The 22407-nt window shown below is 33.5% G+C and overlaps 1 protein-coding gene across 8 annotated transcripts in view; it reads left to right on the top strand.

Moving 5' to 3' along the window:
• Nucleotides 1-22407, top strand: part of LOC125049319 (rho GTPase-activating protein 21) — a 370956-nt gene that overhangs the window by 76125 nt on the left and 272424 nt on the right. For all 8 annotated transcript variants that reach the window (XM_047648473.1, XM_047648470.1, XM_047648474.1 and 5 more), the window contains one exon: nt 21417-21850. In XM_047648473.1, the coding sequence (XP_047504429.1) occupies nt 21431-21850 (420 nt within the window). In that variant the 5' untranslated portion in view covers nt 21417-21430. The remainder of the gene's footprint in view (nt 1-21416; nt 21851-22407) is intronic.

The following is a 22407-nucleotide window of genomic DNA, read 5'->3' as shown; positions in this document are numbered from 1 at the left end:
TTGAAGTAATCAATAACATATACTTACTTGGTTTCTGGTATCGCGTCAGTAAAAACTATTTAGTAACAAAAAAAATCCATTACTGAATGACGAAATCTGATATCACGATTTATCAAAAAACTATATAATAGAACATTAATCATACGATTTCATCTATTATCTGAGTTTCACGCGTCGCTGGCTGGCAAGTGGTTTTATTGTATTTAATTCCATTAAAATCTACTGGAGCGTTCTCTAATATAATGATTTATGATATTTTAATAAACACATTCATGGACTGCATACATAGTTCAATATGAAAATATTTAAGACATATTTCTTCATACTATAGGTTACTAGACGCAAAACAGACTGAATTTTAATTTTGGAAGTCCGTGACATGATGAAAGTTATATGGGTTGTATTAAAAGTATAAAAATTAATAAGTAAATTTTTAATGTTTTTTTTAACCTCTTATCAGACTATGTTACTATAATATCTTATTTATACACTTCGATGTTGTGCCCGAAGAACGGATAGCCAATGGGGGAAAGTCCTGGAATGGAAAAGGTTGGCGAGGCATTGGACGGCTTCCCACTAGGTGGACAGTTGACCTGGTGAGGAGGAAGGCGATGGCGCGGGAAACAGCTCGTACTGGAAATTTAGGGAGAGGCCTATTTTACATTCCTCTACACAACATTCCTCTGTACAGAACATTCCTCTCTAACGGCCAAAATTAATAATGTATCCTCAATCTATGATTATAACCAATCTTGGACTGATTCATATCTAAAGACCGATCTCCAATCTGCATGCCAATAAACATTTCTGCTATCCGATTGTTTATTTGACAAAAGATTGACAGCAATCTTTAGCGTGATCCTTGCCTCTCGACCGCGTTTCGTTCAATGCAATAGGTATGTTGTATTCAAGCATACCAAGAGTTTGGTGTTTTTGGAACGAAATAAAATAAGTAAGACTTAGGGTCTGTTTCACAATGTATGAATAAAGTAGCAAATAGCTATGCAACGTTTTGTTTGTTTTTTTGTTACGAACAAATAAAGTTACAAAATTCTATAGAAAAACATAGAACCTTAACCTTTTTGTTGGTCATTTAATTTTACTTGTAACGAAACGGGCAGTCAGTTTCATATGGTATTTTTGTTTGTTAGGTTATTGAGTATTTTAGTACATATTATTACAAATATAAATTTTTTCTGAGTAGTTTGTGTATGTTGTTTTTGTGATTCGAGGTTGGTTCTTTAACTTAAAAAAATGTCTACGCAAAAACGTGAAAGAAGCGTCAATTTCAGCTGGGAAGAAGTTGACCTTCTAACTTCGCTTGTTGCTGACCATAACAATATATTAGAAAATAAAAAGAGTGACTCAGTCACCTGGCAGGAGAAAGAGCAGTGCTGGAAGACGCTGGAGGCGCTGTTTAATAGCACAAGTGGGGTAAACTTTCGCAGTGCTAAAGCTTAAAGAGGGCTACAAGAAAAAAGTCTGCCTTGATATATGCTGAAACATATCGTACAGGAGGTGGCCCTAGTGCTGCTACTTCTCTTACCCCCTATCGAGGAAAAAGTCAAAGACATGATATTGTTGTCTGTCGAAGGAAATGAAAGTCAATTGAAAGGAAGAGCTTCTAAATAAGAGAAAGCAATGGGCATTTGAAGATAAAGAAAGTGAGCATAAAAGAGAATTATGGGCAATAGAAAAAAATATATTGTTAAATAAATTAGAAAAATTATAGATTTTGTGCCTGGAGCGAGGATGTATTGTATTAAAAATTTGTATTTTTATTTAAATAAAAGCATTGAATTTTTATTTAATTTATCTCAAAAATGTTGTAATTTATAAAATATTATAGTAATAAAGCAAAATAATCACTTATAAGATTACTTCGCATACTTGCATTTCCCACGTTGTCAATTGCGCTTTGATCAATATCATCAGCTTGTTCATCTACTTGTTGCAGTAGTTCAAAATGTTCATCTCGCATATCAATAGCAATATTGTGCAACACTGCACATGCCACTATCACGGCTTGTACACGAGATACTTGAAGCAAAACCTTTTTTGACAAACCGATTTTGGGGAACCGATTTTTTCCAAACACCATATTATGTCCTTTCCACCACATTTCTGCTTCGTATTTGAGATTCGTTATAAAGATGTTCTGCGGGAGTCTTGAGGTTTTGAAGTGGAGTTAGTAGGTAGTATCTATAGTAACAAATATTTTTGGTTGTAGCTAATATTTAAATTTTTTTTACAAAAGTTGATGAAAAGATGAAACCTGCAAGAAGTCATATATGATAGACATCACTTTGTGTAAAAGTGTCTCCAAAGCTTCTTTTGTTAACCTAAATCTTAATGTGAATTCGGCGTCAGTCAGGCTCTGGATATAATAAATTCCTGTCTTCTTATGTCTTCGCACAGAAGTTCGTTGTCTTCTTCCAGCTTCAGAATTACTATCCCAATCGGATAATTGTATTTAAACTTCCAAATCACTATCACTAGAACTGGAAGATGACGAAGATGAATAAATTTTCCCAATGAATATTAAGTTAGGTCGCAATCCCAAACCCAAATCATACGTTTCACCGATAGCAATCCGAGATTGATTTGGCCAATCGAAGCAACTGTTAAAATGGACAGATAGGTTGTTGGCATGAGGAAACATTCATTTTCATACAGAGGGCAATCTTCAATCTCTTATCCGCCCTCTGAACGATTGGTTGAATAATTAGATTGGTATCTCAGTCCATGTATTGAATATTGGCATGCTTTTCTTTAGAAATGGATTGAATTGTCAGTCTATGACAGCTAAAATTGGATTGAGATTGCATATTGGTTTTGGCCGTAAGTAATCAATAAGCATGTAAACGTATCAAATTAAATTAAAAACAATTTTAGCCCAAGACGCTCAATGCGCTGGAAGTTGCAATTACGTCATGAAATCAGCACAAACTACAGTGCTTGCTTAACCAGCTTAATTGGCCTGACAGAGGAGTTTATGAAACAGTAGGGTTGTCAAAAAACGCACACAGTTTCTGATTTTGCTGACTTAAAATTTCGCCCAATTTGCAATAAATTTACTTATAGTTTGTTTATTTATATGATATAGCTTTTTTTTAAATATTTTCAATTATTGTTAAATTAAAAATATTACACCATTATACAAACGAACATTATGTACTAACAATGACAATTAACTAATAATTTGCTTGTTGACGTGTGTGTGGGAATGTGCAATGTGAGGGGGTGTATAAGTATGTTAATGTGTGCGTTTTTAGGTGATACAGTGTATAATTTTAGAATACATTTATGTATGTGCATGGCAAGGGTTTAACCCTCCTTATATTAAAGTGTTGACGTGATTTTTTTACTATCCAAGATATAATTATGTATGTATGTGTTATTCCAGTATGAAAGACATTAGTTTTTTTTATGAATATCCATTACAAACTCAATTACCAGTTTGTAAAAATTGTCTTGATAAATTCATATTTTTGTATGAAATTCTAAATGCATTTAAAAACCTTTTATACGTTTATATAAATGTATGTATATAGTAAATATATTGGTTGTCTTTAAACGAAGACTAATAAATAATATACTATAAATGAGAGCGCTTATTTCAAGTGTTCTACTGCTAAATTTATAGCCTGCAAGTCACAGACAACAGATAGAGCGAGCGTTATTAGGGTTTCTTTAAATTAACCTTATTACCGGCATTCTGGTAACTGGTTTTTAGTGCAAAAGCTGGGGTACGGTAGGTGTGGTCCAAGTAATTACACAATTGTTAAATGCAAACCAGCTCAAATAATAAGAAAAACTTTTATTTTTAATCCAATTATAAAGAAGACCTCCATTGCCAAAAGAGTGCAGATCGTTTTTTCTCGCCACGCTCAACGATATCATACGCCGTTCTTTTGCCACTGGTTCTAGCAATTTTGGAGTCAACAGGCATCGCTAGAGACGGTGGCAAGCGGCCGGAGGGGATGTCTTTGATCCTTTGGTGGATGGGACGGGATTTGGTATGGGATGCTACTTGTGTTGATAGCCTCGTGTCTCACCGCCCTCGGACAAGCACAACAGCTGGCGCGGCCGCAGAGCAGGCAGAAATTAATAAAAAAGTCTTTCCTCCTGCTTTGATATTGTTCCCTTTGGACTAGAGTCTTGGGCCGTGGGGTTCAAGTGCACAGGCTAATTAATGATTTGTGTTGGCGCCTGGTAGATAGTACCGGTGACTCAAGAGCTGGTGGCCTTACTCAATGAATAAGTATCGCAATACAGCGAGGAAATGCTGCCAGCGTTAAATGTACAATGATATAGGGACCTAACTTTTTCAATTTTTTTTAATTTTCTTTTTATTATAACTATGAAGTTAAGAATATTGTAAATATGTACTGTATATTCGTGTGTTGGAAATAGATTATATTTTGTTTGAATTGTACATTGCTGTTATACACAGACTTAACAGAACTGCTGTGAAACAAAAACGAATCGATGTCGTCACTGATTTGATAAAACATCTTACTAGCTTTGAATTCTCAACTTATTAAACAATTTTTATTACTTGCACCATACGTGAATCTGGCCTCGGTAATTGCTCTTAGTTGTCCCTCAAGTGAGCTTATTTTTTTTTAATCTTAAGCACGATGTTTGTCGATGGTATCGGTTGCTTTATGACGTCATGGTCCTGACTCACTTGGCCGTCGTATTTAGTAGGTGAATGTGTAAATGTTTTTATTGCATTTCAAATTCTTAGAGTATTTTTAGATTCTTGATGTTGCTTCCGTGATATTGATTAATTCAATTAAACCATCTCGATTTATTTATGGAAGTTAACAGCATTAATATAAAAGTTATTGTTCAGTAATTGATATAAAAATAAAAATGTATTTATACGTTTCCAACGTGGTTTTGTAATCACTTTAAGTGAAATGTTTTTGGGCCTTCTACATCCAAAATTATCACAAAGTCTGAGTGTGCATGCGTGTGCACTCACACACATGCATACATGTGTTCGATAAGTGTATATACAAACTGAATTTGAATAAATATTATTATATATGATAAATTGAACTATTGTGTTGATGAAATAATTGTTGCTTTATTCTAAAATTAGTTTTTAAACAAAAGATCTTGAAAGTAAATACGTGAAGACTAAGTAAAGTTATTCATAATCAATCAATTACCTGAAAATATTTATAGAAACAAGATTTGAGTTTATTTTGTTATAAAAGTTCAAAACAATTCAATCATATTTCCAATTCCAATCTGAAAATATTCTAACAAAAAATGCTTCTTGTCAACAACAACATACAAGCCAAAACAAAAGACACGCTTTTTCCACAGATTAACAATCTCTTACAATTAAATAAAATGTCAGTTTTGACACCTGACAGATAATTAACAATCTAAAAGAAATATAATTATGTATATACATGTTCGTTGAATATGGTAAATTAAACTTTTAATTATAAGTTACAAGTTACTTAGTGTTAGTATACATTTTAATAGAATAAAAACTCAAAGCTACTATATAAGGAAATTATTATCTTCCAATCTATATAATCATATTTTCGTAATATCCCGTGACATTTTTGTAGATCGCATAACACTTATCTGTTTGTTTGATAAGATACATGCATCAATGTTTGCAGTAGATAAGAATTGCTTATTTGTTTTATCGATTTTTCCTGGAACTAGCAACACTGACAATATTTGTACATTTTGTTACGTAACTACATGTAGCAGCTGGCGTTTGTGCTATCTTACCAGTCATAGTTGTTACCATTTTATAACCGTTCTTTCCTAATGTATAAAGGTATTTTTAATATGAAATACTATTGCTAAAGGATTATACATTCAACAGGAACTCTCGAAGAAGTAGTGACTGTATAAAATTAGAAGTTTTTATAATACTGTACCTTTACGCGGATGGGGTTTCAAATGATACCCTAATTAGATTAAATTTAGACCATTCTTTGTTTTGACATATGATTTATTTATTTATTTGTTTATTATCAACACTTCGTTGCATATACATAAATATAGTACAATTGACATAATTAAATAAAAAAAAAACAGTAGATATTAGTGTGATGACTTATTCTTTCTGAAAGGAAAGCTCTAACAAAACCTAGGATTAGGTTGTATATTATATTATTTGGAGTACACAATTATTGAATCGTGATGTTAATATTGGAATACCGTTTATCCGTTTTATTTAAAAAGGTAATGTATACTTTTATCAGAAATCTCTTGAGGGTTGCAAGTGTGATTACTATTTACCCCTAACCTTTACGATTTGGGGCATCGCCCTTGAGTCTTATCAAAGGGACGCAGCCATGACTTTATTTAAATTAAGATGGGACTTACTTCAAAACGTCTACGTTTTTATCTCTATCCGTATTGTACTGGTGAAGAGTGATTTAAATAAAAAACACATACAGTAAACGTGTTAGACAATTTATTTTGATTTTACCATGATAATACTGTCCCGATTTTCCATTCGCTTTTGCGTTATAATTAACTGAAAATTTGAATAAAAATGTGGTACTAGAGCAGGAGTTTCTTTTTCTCAAAATTTCTTTTGTCTTTTTCTTAAATTCTCAAAAATAAATGTATTTTTAATGACCTTCAATCTTCATATTTACTAATATAAAAATAACAAGTAAATAAAATATGACAATAAGCACTACAATACTTATAGTATATATACTATATCTTAATACCAGCGGATCCTACAGACGGTGTCCAGTATACGCCTTCTATACAAAAAAAATCTAATAATGAAAATCATTCTCGACTCTCAAGTCACACAAAAAATTTCATCAAAATCAGAGAGTTCAGTAGAGTTATATAAATAAAGGTATAAAATTGATTCAACAACAATATATTTATTGCATACTACATAACTATACTCGGGCAGGATACAATCGGTTTTGATAGTAAAAAAAAGTGCGTGCGTACAAAGTACATAATATGTCAGAAGTGAAAGTTCTTTGGCAAACGAATTTTTTACTTTTGTTCATACAATACAAATCTAAAACTTTAGATTTCCGAGACTTAGAGAGAGGAAAAAAAGAAGAAATGTTAGGAATTTAATTTTCATTAAAATATTAAAAGTGTCGAAAATTAATACAAATAATAAATTTTATTTTATTAATTTACTTCGATAATAAAATTCACATCACGACACGTGGCATTTTAATTTAAATTCGTCTTTAGAGATTTCTATAAATTATTTGCGTAAAATATAAAATACAAATATTTCATAAATTCTCTTTACAAAATTTTAATTTTAAAAATAGAATTTCTATAAGGTAATTCACCCTTCTCACTCTCTCTCAACCGGTCTCAATCGCTCTCTTTGACAAAAACGCTGCACATCATCGTTTAAAAATTTTACCCTGCCTAAAGAAGTTTCATTCAAAAATTGCCTTGACTTTGGTAAATTATATATTTAACGAACTTATCAAATCATTAGTGATTATCACGAAATGGCTAACGGTACAGGCAGCTCTTTGTGCGCTATCGTTCATCGATCTCAGTACTCAACCTCTGCCGAGTTCCAATTGAAAGTTATTATTAATAGGTATAGGATATATTCCATACTATAGTTACCAGTACTTGGATAAATGGATTGCGTTATACAAATAAAGCTTTTGTTGGTTTCTTTGATGAATTTTAAGTGTTCGAAATAGATATTATCGTGATTCATGTGCATTTTTTCCTTTTCGTGTGTCTTTTGTTAACAATGTTTACATGTTTTAATTGCTTTGTCTAAATAACTATACGTATATGTCTTATGTATTTTTGCACTTCACGTCATCATTTTTTTTTCTCACAGTGGTAGCTTGGAAGAGATCGCTATAAAGCGATAAGGCCGCCAGTTGCCCTCCTTTTCATTTATTTGGTCAATTTTATTATATTTCTGTATGCAACAAAAACATTTTTTTTTAATAAAATGCATTTTTATGATCCAGATTACGAGATTTCGCTATAATTACATTTAGATGCATTTTCCATTTTGTATTGCCAATTTAAATTACGCCCTCATATATTGTTTAGTGTGTGTCAAAGTATTTGATTTAACCTCTCTTAAATTCTTTCCTTATTCCTACTACTGATAATCGTGTGTATTTTTTCGTTATTAAATTCGAGTCAAGGATATATCAAGGTATAGTCGAGTCGGTCTACTATTTATTGTTAAAACATTACAAAACGGACACCGAACTGTTTTTGTTAGTAATAAATGTTATGTCTATGAATCATTCTTTGGGCAAGTGATAAAGCATGCACTTTTTTAAATACATAGGACCCCTACAGGAGCCTATCAGGAACGCAATCGGGCAGATCTGTGGCCGGAAGCTAGGTAGCAGGGGAGTGTCAAATCTCCCCTTTACTACAAAAAGGCCTGCAGCATGCACTTTAGATGACTATGGAAAGGAAACTTAAAAGTCAATAGGAAATACTAAATTAGATTCAAAAAAGACACAAACAGAATACATCTTAAATGAATGAAAAATTCTTATACGATTGTTTGGCGTGGTATCAAATTATTCGTATGTGTCCCTTTTTGACTGTTTTGTTTTCTTTGTTTAATATAAACATGGCTTGCAACTTGTATATATAATTTCAAGCCATTCATATCAGTAATTATGGTAATCTTCTAGCGAGGAAGTAATTAGCATAACGAAAGCGTTAGGCCAGTGTTTCCAAACGGGAAGTGACGTAAAATGAACGTTAATGACCGAAATAGTATTTTATTGTTCTTAATTTAAATGCAAGTAAAATGTCGATGGTTTATTGACGTAATAATTGATTATTTTGACGGGAAACAAGGGTAATTTATAGATGAGGTGTGATTAAACTGTTTTAGTTATGTGTATTGTGCTAATCATTCTTCAGATTTAATTATTTTTAGTATTATAAAGAAAAAGTGTTAATTGTGATCGTGAATAAGAAAATAATAATTTGTACGTGTACTAGTGTACACGTAAGAAGTGAGACTTCTTTATGACCTTATTTTTCGAAAAATTATCTACTATATATGCAACTTTACAGAAGTTGGTTAAATAAAGTTAAATTAGATAAAGTTTAACAAAAGGCTTATATTATCATAGACATGAATACAAATAATACAATTATTTCATTTTACCTATATTACTACTAAGATTATTACAGAATTTCATTAATTGTAATATAATTATTACTATCATTGTTATCGTTATTATAGATTTTTATTATTAATGGCTACGAATATCTTCGAATCAACCGCGGTAGGGACAAGAAAAAGATGGCGCGTAACGGAAAAATGCGACGGTAAATTTTTTCCTACGCCGATAAAGAATTTTCACTTCAATAACATAAAACTGTTATTAATAAATAATTAAATTATTCTTTGGAAGATACTCAAGTATTTTGAATTGAAGTTCTTAATGAACAATATTATGAGCTCCATGGAAGTAATTGACATATACGGTCTGAGTTCGATTATTAAAACATAATATTTCAAGATAAGCTACGCGGAATATTTTTAGATAAGCGGCGAAAGCAGAGCTTTTAAAATAATTCAGCTTAACTTGCTCTGAAAATTGTCAACGAAAGATATTCGTTCATTTGAGTTTGAGGACCTTCTTAATATTTTATTATGTGTTACGTACACTGTATTGACTATTAAACAAATAAAGCAATATCGAACATTCATTTGCATGTAGGTACATATGTAATGTATTATTTGACTTTGTATAAATTTATTTCAACCAACGAGCAATAAAACTTACAATCTAAATGCGAGAAAGGTATTCCTATACAGTGCGGAATCTAGGTATACGTAAGAGCTCTGATATCTGCCAATCAGATACTGTACTAATGACGACATGTACTCCTTCATTAGCTGCCCATCTCTGATAACCTGCTGCCATTTCACGTCGCTTCCACTCAACAGCGTCTGTACTCTGCAATACCTATCGAGACGTTTTATACGATTTATTTTGATTTAACGGGGCATACAGACCTCCTGCCTTTTAAGGGAATCAGCCGTTCATGTATATTCACATTGCCAGAGGGCGAATGCGTTGCCGGCCTTTTAAAGATTGGTACGCTCTTTTCTCGAAGGACACTTTAATAGGCAGTTGGTTCCACATACTGGTGCTGCGTAAAATTGCCTTAAGACACTCAGTTGAATTCTTGATGTCGTTTTAATTAATTACTAGTATTACCTCTAAATATAGTGCTCTTCTCAAACCTAAAGTCAATCAAATTACGGCTGTGAAGCAATAGAGTAGAAGCAAGACTATGTAGACAATTACATTACAGTGAAGGAAAATATCGTCAGGCCTTAGCTTTGACCCAATTAATGCTTGTCAAAAAATGCGGAGCACATACGGCCTATAAAGAAAACAATACCACGAAATAGATACAAAAATTTGAGGCAATGGGGCCGTTCAAGTATTACGTAAGCAGATTTACTGCAATGTATCAACCCCCGCCCACCCTCTTGTCACCAAAAGTAGGCAAAACTCTCAAAAATAATAGTAAATAAACGTTTTTTTTTTGTAGGAATCCTCGAAAATACATTTTGTTTTCAAACATAGACAATGTGTGGGTAATACGAGTAAAAAAAGTAGGTAATCTACTGTTGACGTAATCACCAAATAAGAAAATCAAAGACCTTCCCTCCCCCTATAGTGCTTACGTATTACTTGAACGGCCCCCAAGATGAAAACCCTCGAATAAACAATCCATAAATGGTTAGCAATATAAATAGTTACCCTCCTGTTCCCTATTCTAAAAAAATGAGTCCCTGAAGAAAAAAGTCCCCGTCTGTCCCTTTTCATTACGTCATAAATATGATTGAACAGAAAGAGACAAGCATGTTAAAACAGTGGCATTCCGTTTTTCTAGATCAGCTATTTATAAAAATCTTTGGTATTCCTTGTAATGGTCTGTGGGTGATAGGTCCTAGACTTATCAGGTGGAGACTGCACGACGTAGACACAGTATATAAAGCAAACAGTAATTTGAACGCCAGTAAAGCCTGCATCTGATGAGGAATGTACGAGTATGAACAACACATTGCATTCATAATATGATGTTATTAAAAGTTATTGAGAACGGTCACTTATAAGAAAACACAAATTTCTCATAATTTTTTTCTATATTTTCTTTTTAAAGTATATTTATGGAGATTTCTCAATTTTCTTATATATATATGTCAGACATAGTGTAATAAGGGAACACGATGTCATTTGTTTTATTTGAATGACAATACCACGCTATATCGCACGAGAGACGTGGAAACGATTGGGGGAGGCCTTTGTCGACAGACAGCCTGACCAAAGTGGTTGCTAATAAATTATTATTTTCGCTATGTAAATTAGATTTAAGAATACTACTGTTAAATAAGAATAGCATGTTAGTTAAAAAGGTCAGTGAATAAAGGGCTTTTATTATTATTATTATTACCACGCAATATCATAGACATCTTACAGGTTGTAAATTGTCAATGTCACAATCAGTGTCAAAGACATGTCGAAACTGCGGCATACATACTTTTTAACCCTAACTCGTCCTTAAAAGATACTTAAGAAATTAAAATATACTACATACTTGCCAATGACTTCAAGTCAATACAATGTAGATATAGGACAATGGATGGCATACCTATAGTCAAGCAATCTGTATATCTGGTAAGACGCGTCTGGGGGAGCCCTAACAGTATGCTGGCGGAAATAGCAGGAAGGATTGCCCTTACATGTGCCCTTTCCTACTAATATAAAATTTAAGACAAAATTGTTACTAACACAATAATAACTCTGATAAAAAAAAATATATTATATAATTTTCCAAAAATACTGTTGAACATATACTGTGTCTGTTATCGTTAGATGACTAACTCAACAATTATCTAGCCTGCGTTGCAACTTGCAACACCTAGGTGCCCTTAGCAATTAATTGCCGTGATAAGAACTTTCGCAAATTCAGTAGTTTCCTTAATTAAGCCTGATATATGTATAACAAATATAATCAAGCTTTCGTGAGGTTATAGGGTTGTCTAAGCGCTGGTATGGAATATTGCTAGCTATATAATACATACCTATTGTATTTTTTGTACCCACACGGGCAGGAGGCTCACGCGATGTTAAATAACTCTAAGTGTATCTTCTGTAATACTGCTTTTGTGAATTATATGTGTTCACTAAAATTTCATCCTGTCTCGCTCCTTCCAGAAGCTCAGAAGTTTCCTGGGCACTTCGCAGGTTTCACTGAGTGACCTCACTGCTTCGAGGATTTTTGTGTGTTGGAACGTCACAGCCATGCAATTCATGACTACGATGGTGACTGATTCCTCTGCACGAGACTGTCTGTCGCGCCAAGGACAAAGAGATGTTTATTATGGAGACAGTGGCCCGTAATTATGAATCATTATACAGGGTAAACTCTGTGGCGACGTCATCTACATTACGGCTGTTTATGACCTCAGGTGTCTTTTTTAGAAATATCGGCACCTCAAAAGTTATTCTTGTTAGCAGATTATAAAAAAAGTAGTAAGTAGTTGTAGTAGTTGATGTCTAAATGTGAAAATATTTCTTCGTTATAGAGAGTAGCTGTTACGTTATAAAGAATGAATTAATGGTTTTGTGTTCAACCAAAAAAATGAAACTACTTTTACGTTATAGAGGATTTTTCGTTATAACGAATGATGGTATAAAGAGTGTACACTGAATTTGTTTTCATTTTTTTACATATTAGTACTTATGCCAGCGCGCCACACCAAAGGGTCCGGATAATATCAGCCCCCTACAATAACTAAGTGACTTCCTTCTTGGCATAACTGAATGATAATGCATTATTATTTTTAGAAGTTCTTTTGTTGTTTATGAAAGATGTGACTAAATAAATTTTCTTTTCTAATTGCGCCATAGGCTCCCGAGTAGAAGGTTCGAAAATACAATTGGCAGCCGATACTTTGTGGTTTAGTAATATGGCTTTGTGACATTTTATCATTGTAATTTGAATGTTAATTTTAAATTAAAACAGAATTTAAAGTATTAGATTTCGGTTATTGCATTGTGTGTATAAATTTATTCAAACATGAGCAATTTCAAATTCAAATTGTGCAACGTGGTTTTTCATCATGCAGTGTGATTTCACTCCCTCCCATAGAACTAATCAAATCTCTTTGATGTATCAAAATTAATAATTAAACAAATAAAGCTGAAAGCCAAACTGTTGGGGTTGTGACGGATAATTTATCAGGATTCAAATTGCAAAAACATCAACCCTTTAGCTGCAACATCGAAGGGGGTTCTCCCCATGTGATCGTGTAATTGGTTAGGTTAATACGTACAAAGGATGTGCCTGTATTGCAACTGTAGTTCATTTGTTTAATGTGCTGTTCACTTTTTTGTTAAGTACGATGTTCCAGGAACGATTTGTTGTGAGTGATATTCCGTTACACCTGTCTTATATTTACGTCAGCATTGCATGTATTGTATTAGTCACAGTCACTCAAGCAAAAATTACACAAACAATGCCGAAATTTGCAAATTATCCCCGCTCGTGACTGAACTTTGGCAATCATTTTGGCATCATCACACGCCTATGAGTTCACGCTGCGAGTTATTTCGAATTGTAACCGATAATCGTCCACGGATTGGGGTACTATTGCACAATTCTCACTTACTGTACTTGTACCGCTGGACGTGGGGTCAACAGGGGTTATGCCCATTTCGCGATTTCTAACAACATTCCACGAATATTGACGTATTATCTTGTTACAAGGCATTTGTGCAAACACGGACGGCAATGCCGCGATGTGAATATTATACGCAGGTCACTAACGAAGTGGATCTGATTTAAAATCCGAAAGCACGCAGTAAAACAATAAAACAATTGCAGATAACCTTTCGCGAGAACACTAACAGCCCATAAATATTAAATGCACTTTCGAACTATATAACTAGTTCAAGAATATCGCAGATCACCGACACCTCGGTTCGTGATTTAAATACAAATGAACGGCAGACGTGACCTGCATCCGACAATCGGATTTGACTTTATAAATCACGTTTGTAACATCCCGACTTATTTGTTAGCATTGAGAGAAAGGCGATCGATCCCGTGCGCAGACGCAATCGGGGCTCAATCTAGCTTTTACTAGGCTAGCCGTCATTGCGGTATTCGACAGGAAATTAATTCTACTACTTTGAATTTGCTAAATTCTTTAGTACAGGCTTTTCTTATTGGCCCACAACGACTTACAAACCACAGCGGTTTTCTAATGTAACATATTGTGATTGTATTATATTAATTTGTAAAATAAAGAAATTAAAAAAAAAAATAGGAAAATGACGTCACTGTACGATCGGAGATCTCTAGCTGGTGTTACGATCTTATACAAATTGTTTAATGGTCAAATACAGCAGTCTTACAAAAAAATAATATTGTCGTCCCTTATTCATTCACAAGGTTCAAACCCAGCTGAATTTTCCATATTCCATCTGCTAATACCAACCTAGAAGTTCGGACACCTCTCAGTCAGATTCTTCGCGAATATATATTAGAATAAACGCTACTTATCCAGAGCTTGATATATTAGGTAGTGGGCTGATCAATTTAAAAAAAAAACATTCGTGTATTTTAGAAAATATAACATATATTGTAGATATAGCATATATATGATATGGTGTCTCTCTCTCTTGACAGTCATTCATCATGGATTGTTAAAGTTTTATTAAATACTTATTGTATTAAACGATCGCCAAAAAGACAAATAACAGTGTCGAAATCTTGTACCTGTCAATTGTCAAGTACTAAAGTACTTTATCTTGCTTCCTTTCAAAGTTTTTATCTTCCAGAGAAAGCTCGTTTCCGCTTTGGATCGTGCTGGTTCATATCAAGAGTCATCGGTTCACTGCGATGCAATCATGGCCGTTTTCACACCATTGCGATGATAACAGATTCCAGTGGATAATTCTATTTCATGTCTTGAGCAAGATTTATGTTTCTGCGACTACCCGCGGGTTTATTTAATTAATTGCTTATTGTTTGGAGATTTTCTTTGTTGTTTAGTTCTCTTACCAATTACGTAAAGGGTAGACACAGTTCTGCGTTCGCACTAATTATAATTTTTGAATGTTTAGCCTGTTGTCGGCAATTGAACTTGTCTTAGGATACGTTATGGGCGGTGCTGCTTGCTATTAATCGTGGCTGGCTTGTCAAAAACAACCAAATTCCTACATCAAATAAAAATATATACAGTTATTCTTTATACCAGTGTTTGCCAATTTTTTAGTGTCATGCCCTATTTTAGCCTTTCTAAAATTATTATACATAAATAAATATTAATATAAAATTGTACCGAAACATAGTACTTAAATTACTTTTCAAAAAAAATATGAAAACCTGTAATTCAAATAACAAATAACTTTTCTACACTAATTTATTATTTTAATATAGTGAGATCCTTGCGCTTGATTTCTGCACAGAGATTTTATATTAGCTTCTCAAAACCCCACGTTATATTCAGCCGATTTCGATTGCCCCGTTAACAATCAAATGACCCCCTTAACAATTAAATTACCCCCTTAACAATCAAATTGCCCCCCTGTGTGGCGTGAGCTTATTTTTTACTTAAGTACACTGTAGGTATTTTATCTATATGATAAAGGATCGAATTATAGTTGGAATGTTTGCGCAAGACTTAATCAGTGTAGAAAGTGCAAGCAAAGCAAATGATTGATCACTCAGCTATTCTAGACTTTATCGAATAGAATGTTTAAAGATAATATCAAATATGTAAGTCTGATACTTAACCTGATAGGGATTTTAATCCTGATTAATGAGTAAAAGTTTAATGTTGCAATGGATTTATCTTAGTTCCGCGTAAGTTTATATTTAATTTAGTTTGTTCTTCCAATAAATATTTAATTTATAAGTCTAAATATTTGCGGAGTCGAAACTCGAAGGTTAATATCGTCACGATGTTTTCGTTCACCTACAAATCGTTAATTAGGGACACTCCATTCCACATCCGAGTTTCGAACTTACGAGGTGTAGGTTCAAAATCAAAATCATGGTAAAACAGTAAATGATTTTAATTAAATTAATTAATACCTTAAATGCATTGGCTTATCAGCTACGTGTTTAACTTTACGTTAAATATGATATGCGATTTTCACTTTGACAATCATCAATGTATATAAATAAAAATAAATCTGATTCATGCCTACGGTTAATAAAATTGAATTTGTATTCTTTTTTTAAAATGAGAAAGTCGTATAAAGGACTTTTACACATATCAATTTAACGAAACAGTTATGAAACTTGGCGCCAGGCGAGTCACGACACTATCTCTGTCATCAAGTCTCGTATCGAACAGCTGTTAATATTCGCAGTGCGCAGGCGCATCTCAATTGTATGGTTTATGAACTATCAGTTAGGAAAATTTCGTTGGTTTTTTGTTATTTTATAGATGTGCGCGAGTGCGATGCCGGCCTTTTAAGAATTGGTACGCTCTTTTCTTGAAGGACCCTAAGTTGAATTGGTTCGGAAATACTTCAGTGGTCAGCTGGTTACACATAGTGGTGCGCGGCAAAAACTGTCTTAAAAACGGTCAGTTATAGAACAACGGACGTCGAGGTGATACGGGTGGAATTTCGTATTCTCCCTCGACGTCCGATGATGAAACTCAGCTGCATGTATTGTAAATGCGGTAGAACATCCAGAGTGACCCCACATAACTTTTCTTTCAAACCAAAACAAAAGAATCAGTTTCACATTTAATATTTACTAATGAACATGCGTCATATAAACTTATAAGTGTTAAGACGTGTTTGGGATATAACATTTTTATTATCAACAAAAACATCACATTATCATTCACAGTCCCTACCCTAATTACGAAAGTGGAGCGTTAAATATAAAAAATTTAATGCGTACGTGCATCGTACGATAAAGCATAATTCATTTACAGCCCTGTCTCATGCGCCCCACGTATGCACTGGGGTGGTCCCACTAATGTGCACCCACAATGTTCCACCGCGATAATTACCTGTGACTCGAATATTGATTAGGCTGATAAAAAGGCTTGATAACGATCGATATGAATGCAACTACTGTTACACCGAATTTCAAAAATTTAAAAACACCTTGATTGGAATGTTCGAAATTTGAAATTCGTATCCTTTGGCGCGAAATTGTCATTTCAATAAAAGATTGACAATCTTAATATATATAAATCTCGTGTCACAATGTTTGTCCTCAATGAACTCCTAAACTACCGAACCGATCTCAATCAAATTTGCACACCATGTGCAGTTCGATCCAACTTGAGAGATAGGATAGTTTAAATCTCAAACTATAGTAGCAATTTTAAATTATTGCTAATTATTTGTCATTTATTATTTGACAGTCACAAATCACAATTGTAACAGATGGCGCCGCGCTGTGTTGAAAGTACCAACGTTTTACATAAGATACTATTTAACATCTGTAACAAAAACCTTAGCCACAGCAACGCTTGGCCGAGTCTACTAGTAAAATTATCAATTTTTAAACGTCACTAAACAAATGTTATGTTATGTGTGTGATCACGTGTTTTTCTTCCACAATTAGATAGACGTATGGTTAACAATTGAAAACCACATCGAATCAAAGGAAGTAATTTGCTTATATAATAAGTAATAAGCTATCTTTGAATATGATACGAAAACCAATCTTGCTCGTAATAGGAAAGAAAGTATCCACACAATTATCCCTCACGTAGTTGAAAATAAAATTACTTTGTACACTATGATCAAAGAAGGCCGCACTTATGTGATTTTGAACCTTTTTCGATTGTAATAAAATTCATTCTTCTGTAAATTTTATTTTGATTACTGCGCATGTGTAAATTTTCGGAGGGAAAGTTGGTGAACAGTTTACAAATGTACTGTGGGGAGTTACATGTCTTTTTAATAAGGTTTATTTATTGATTACACTATTAAATATAACTTACTACACGTAAGCTTAGTAAGGAAATTATAACCCGAAGCCTATTTTTATCACTTTAAGTAAGATGGACTGTGGCAAATCTGTCGTCATGGCAACGACATAGATGCAGTTTACAAAGTGCAAATTTCGCGTCGCGTCATGAGTGTTGAACAAAGATATGTTTGTGTTATTGTAGTCCCAAGGTCTTAGTTTACTTAATGTTATGGAACATTGTCGAGTGTTTACGTATAGGTAAGTACAGCGAGTGATTACTGTTCATATAATAGTGTACATATATTTTTAAAGATTGCCATGTTCAAAACAATGCTTTTGTTAAATTTTGATTTAGAGGCGTTAAGAAATGCAAATGCATATCATTTGCTGCTGGTTTTTGCTGACCTCTGTTGGTAATATTATTTTGTTTAATTATTCATTGGTATATATTATATTAATTTATTTATATACAGTCTTCAAGGTGCCGATGAGTGGAATCGTTCGTGTTATTTAAGTTAGGTTAAGTTTATTCTCATTAAATCAATTGAGAAAAATAAAATAAAATACAAGTAATACAATAAAAGTAAAATATGCAATAAAAATTATATTTTTATATGTTACACATGTATATTACAGATTATATTAAAAATTATAAGTGATGCTTGGGAAATGGTATCTTTATCAAATTTATTTATTATTTATATGATATACTTGTATAAATATTATTCATTATGAAAATAAAGAGGCTATAATAATAATAATAACATTGTTACTTTGAGTTAAGTTACAGTTTTAAAGTGGAAACTATGGACCTCGCTCTCTTGTACAACAATAAACCCAAAAATGCCGCATCCTTGCCCCGGACGCGGATAATTAACACATAATTGATTCCGCTTGGCTTAGACAGAACCGGTTTATCCGGCCCTACAATAACCCTATGATAACCGCGGCCCTTGTGTCAATTAGACCTTTTAATAGAACCGCTGTACCGACCTTGATCTATTGTTTTGGGTTGTTTCAAATATTTGAGATAGTAGTGACAAAGTATGGAAAATATTAATGTGAATAAATTATTATTTATGAATTATGTACGCAAAAGTTAGCGTTTAATTGTTAAATTTTCCTCGCAGTTCAGTATAACGAACAATTCGTACCTATTGGCTGATTTGATTGGCCTAAGCACCTTTTAAAAGTCTTCTACATGAACATTTCTTAACCATATCCTATCCTGCTCAATCGTGACTTTTATAATTTATGTATATTATTAATCTTTTTCAATATAATAAGTTATTTTAGATTTAGTTTGGTAATTGTATAAAATTTTTCAGTGTTACTTGTAGTTTTATTTTTGTTGATTTTGTTATGCACTTTTTTTTCTTAGGGTTGGCTGGAAGAGATCACTTGTTAGCGATAACGCCGCCCGTTACATTCCTAATAATTTATGTCATTTGTTTTTATATGTAATGTAACGAAGTTTAAATAAATAAATAATTGTATATCGAATAGTAAATCTAATAGCATAGTAACATAAAATAAACGTTTGTATAAAATTTTAACAAACGTTTATAAAACCTTAACTTTATAAATTATATGATAAACCTATATGTTTTTACCGCTATAGACATATTAAAACCTATTGTCAGTTCACTCAACGAAGAATCTATGAAGTTCATAAATTATTTACATGCATTATAATAATAATAAAGTCACTTTAATTAATTCCATACTATTAAAAATTCTAAATCAAATGAGTGTCAGTTTTGTTGGTATACACTTCGTCTACGTTAGTTATTGTTATTTCCATTACTTCAGTTTATTCTTTTTTGGCACAGGCTTCCTCCTGAACTCACCATATTTTGTTCTTTGCCATCTCCATCCCTTTTTTTTGTGATCTTCCCACGTTTCCCATGCATAATATGGTTAAAAAAATTATTTTAGATTGTAATTATGACGGGGCTAATAAAGGAATAACTACTATTTCAAACCACATTTATGCAGATGTTGTGAAAGTTAGCTTATTATATCTAAGAGGATTATTAATATTTAATGTTGAGTTTCTAGTGAGGAATGAAGAACGTAGTTTCTAAGCAGCTATTTTAATTACCTACATTATGTCTAAGGTAATCAAAGTTTTCGAATTTTGTATTATCTTTCTTAAAGCTCTAGTAGTTAAAGCTCTAGTAGTTAAAGCTCGTAGTGTTCGATCCTAATATTTAACGTGAGCTTTTACAGGTTTTTTCGTGTAGAAACGGTTACCATGACAACAGACATCTTTAGTTTATAGTAAGATCGCGTGTGTTTTTAAAACCATTGCCCGTCTCAAACCACCATATAATTGTATTGATAAGTGTCATTCAATTATTATTTTCCCTTCCAATTTCTGTAGTAGTAGTATTCTTTTGTTTTAAATATCTCTTGTTTTTGTAAATTGGTTTCGAAAGGAAAACTGAACAAAAAGCCATAACACCTTATTCGCATTGTAAATAATGTAATTTACGTAAAGCGAACAGATGGTTCACCCCGATGAATAAATACACAATAAGCTGAATAACGGTATTTTTTTGAACAAAGCGGTTATTTTTTAAGGCACTCATGCGTGTAGACGCTATGACGCCGGTTTCGCGCGCTTTTGTTGTACGATTCATTACCAATGACGGCTACTGTATGTGAATCAAGTTCCGTGTAGAACGGAGAGATGGCGTTGATCTCAGTTTCGTAATTGATTTTAAAATAGTATTATATACTTAACTAGTGGACCCGACAGACGTTGTCCTGCATGATATTTCAAGCGATTAGTAAAGCAAAGTATGAAAGTACCAACTGCAGCGCCATCTGGCGGGCTGATTTGTGAATCTAAACCATTCCCTGATCCCCTTGAACACACACAAAAAATTTCATCAAAATCGGTCCAGTCGTTTGAGAGAAGTTCAGTGACATACACACTCACATAAGAATTATATAAATAAATAATATGCCATTTACTATAATTATTTATTTCGTAATCCTACGCCTAACATAAACATGTATATAACAAAAATAAATATACTAAAGATATAGCCAAAGATGGAATGCATAATATTTACAAAAAGGTTCAAACATTTACCAAAAGAAAAAGTCAATAAAAAATATTCAATACATTTAACTATGTAATACCTAATTCGGCCTGTTGTGTGATGGTGTAAAAGTGAGGGTATGTACGTGAGAGTGTGTATGTGGGGTGTGCTCATGATGCAGGAGATTTTGCGCTATGGATATTCTTGATACTCCTTTCAAGCATATTCCGCGATAGCTTAGACGAGTTAAGGCTTACATATTGGTCTCAAGGGTTCAAAATATGTTATTCATGTTTATTGATTGAAATGTGATACTCTTTTCTCCACTTACCACTAAGGATTTTATTTATTCATATCAAAAGAATGTGTAACTAAAGTAATTTTTTTGTCCTTCAGATTGGCGCGCCCCGATGACGGACGAATCGGAGGCAGCGCGACGTGGTCGCGGGGTGCCGCCAGCACCCCCGCCCCGCGTCGTGCGCCCCGAACCGAAGCCACGTACCGCCCCACCAAGGCTCATCCGCCCTTCAGAGCACCTCGCAATGGTGGAACGGGCCATGGCCGAACGAACCATGGTAGAAAGGTCTATAGCAGAAAGATCCATGGCGGAGAGATCCATGATGGAAAGACCTATCCCGGATAGATCCACGGTAGAACGGGGGATGGAACGTAGGCCTCCCGTTCCCCTAAACCCCTCAGTGACAGTGCTCCACGGTCCTAGGCCGCCCCCGCCGCCACCACCAGCGCCTAGGCATTACGTCCCCCCTCCGAGAATGCCAGCACCCACAAATCCTGTGATGCGGTTACCGCAACCACCGAGAAATCCTCAGGTAAGATATTTATAGACTTTTTGATATACTAGAATATTTTATATACCTAATTGACAATAACTCGTTGTTAGGAATATAGCTTACGTTACGTACTAACAAGACACCATACAACAACCAATTATTATCACTTACCACAGTCCCAAAACCTGTTATCAATCTGGCTACAGACATAATATGAAATGTCTATGAATAAAACATTATCCTAAAAGTGATACTGATCTCTAACCAAATGTCTAAAAAAAGTAGTGTGCACCTTAAGTCGGCTTTCTTTGCCTACAAACAATATTGTTTGCCGGGAATCAAGCCTTTTGCTTATACGTCATGTCCGTCAAGCTACGGAAGCGGTTTACCTATTATTATTTATTCACAAAAATACCTTCTGTATGGCAATCGAGGTTTATAATAATTTGCCTAAAACATTAAAACATCTTCCTTCTAGATTTTTATGTAAAATTCTTCTATTTAAAATTCCTTTGAAGACAAATTAGCACGCCAGTGTGTGTCAGAATATGCCAACTTTAGTTTGTGTGGTACAAATATAATGATAACATAACAAC

The sequence above is a fragment of the Pieris napi genome, chromosome 5 (assembly GCF_905475465.1).
Source record: "Pieris napi chromosome 5, ilPieNapi1.2, whole genome shotgun sequence".
NCBI classification, from domain to species: Eukaryota; Metazoa; Arthropoda; class Insecta; order Lepidoptera; family Pieridae; genus Pieris; species Pieris napi.
The sequence above is the reverse complement of the archived record's forward strand: the minus strand, read 5'-3'. Positions and strand labels throughout refer to the sequence as shown.